Raw genomic sequence first — 1421 nt, forward strand, 5'->3', positions numbered from 1 at the left:
ATTGCCTGGGACGGCGACTCCCAGCGCATCATCGCCGTGGGCAATGGCCGCCAGAAGTTTGGCAAGGCCATCATGGCCGACAGCGGCAACTCGGTCGGCGAGATCATCGGCCACACCAAGTCCATCAACGCCGTGAGCATCACGCCGAAGCGTCCCCTGCGTGCAGTCACCGTCGGCGACGACCGCAACGTCAACTTCTACCACGGCGTTCCCTTTGAGTTCAAGAACGCCACGACCCTGCACAGCGGCTTCGTCCTGAGTGCCGTCTACTCGCCCGACGGCTCGACGTTCGTCACGGTCGGACAAGATAAGCGAATACAGCTGTACGATGGTGTCACGGGCGAGCCGCTCCGACAGATTGGTGAGGGCGAGCACACGGGCAGCATCTTTGGCGTCTCATGGACCCAAGACGGCAAGAAGTTTGCGACTGCCAGTGCGGATCAGACGATCAAGCTGTGGGATGTTGAGTCAGGCAGCGTCATTCAGACCTGGAAGTTTGGCGACGGAGTGAGCGTGCGTGACCACCAGGTCGGCGTGGTCATCCCCCACGGACGAACAGACGGCCTCATCATCAGCATCAACCTGGCGGGTGAGCTGACGTACCTGCAAGAGGGCAAGGACCTGCGGCGGATGAACGAGGACTTTAAGCGTCTGAGAGAGGACATGCTGCCGGCGCTGCGGCTGGTCAAGGATGTTCAGCACCCGCTGCCAAACGTCTCCGGACCCAGCCAACCATACGCATACGAGGCCACGCTGTCTCCGCCCGCGCCGACACCGCCAGGGGCCCAGCCCGGCGATCGAGGAGTCAAGCGGCAGTACTCACAGCGGCGGATCCTGATTGGAGCGACGCCCAAGAGTAGCTCGCCGACGCAAGCGACACACGACCAACGCATCATGTCAGAACAGACGCTCGACCCGTCCAGCGCGGCGGAGAGAGCTGTCATGTCGTCGTCGCACCTGGCTGCGATGAACGGAGGCAACCAACACGCCTCACAATCAGGATACCCTTCGCCAATCATACCATCACCGACCTCCCCTCAGAACCACATGAGCGCAGCGACCCTCGGCTCTCGAACGTACAACTCGACGGCCCCCTCCGTACGGACGACGTTTATCGAAGGCGACCTCGGCTACGGCTCGCGAGACAAGGCTGGGACCGGAGGGTCAATTCGACGCCGCGAGACGCCCGTGCCCGAGACGCCTAGTTCCAAGGACTCTGTAGAAATCTTCAAGTCCTTCCGGGTGAGCATGGACGATCCGTGCTACAAGGTGCTTCCGGCTGCGCTTAAGAAGTATCAGATCAACGCACCTTGGGACCAGTACGCGCTGTACATTGTCTACGGCGACCAGGAGCGCTGCCTCGGCATGGACGAGAAGCCCCTGATTCTGTTTAAGCAGCTGGATAAGGAAGGCAAGAAGCC

General features: G+C 61.4%; 2 protein-coding genes across 2 annotated transcripts; both read left to right on the plus strand.

Annotated features, from left to right (window-relative positions):
* Positions 1-72: 72 nt before the first annotated feature.
* On the plus strand, positions 73-483 carry BBK36DRAFT_1131541 (WD40 repeat-like protein; the record flags this gene model as incomplete). Its single annotated transcript, XM_024891994.1, has 1 exon — positions 73-483. A coding segment is annotated over one exon (411 nt), but the record flags the coding sequence as incomplete, so codon positions are not given.
* An 81-nt stretch (positions 484-564) lies between these two features.
* BBK36DRAFT_1083428 (hypothetical protein) lies at positions 565-1419 on the plus strand (the record flags this gene model as incomplete). The annotated part of the gene is made up of 1 exon (XM_024888936.1): positions 565-1419. A coding segment is annotated over one exon (855 nt), but the record flags the coding sequence as incomplete, so codon positions are not given.
* Positions 1420-1421: the final 2 nt, after the last annotated feature.

The sequence above is a fragment of the Trichoderma citrinoviride genome (genome assembly GCF_003025115.1).
Source record: "Trichoderma citrinoviride strain TUCIM 6016 unplaced genomic scaffold BBK36scaffold_324, whole genome shotgun sequence".
Taxonomy (NCBI): Eukaryota; Fungi; Ascomycota; class Sordariomycetes; order Hypocreales; family Hypocreaceae; genus Trichoderma; species Trichoderma citrinoviride.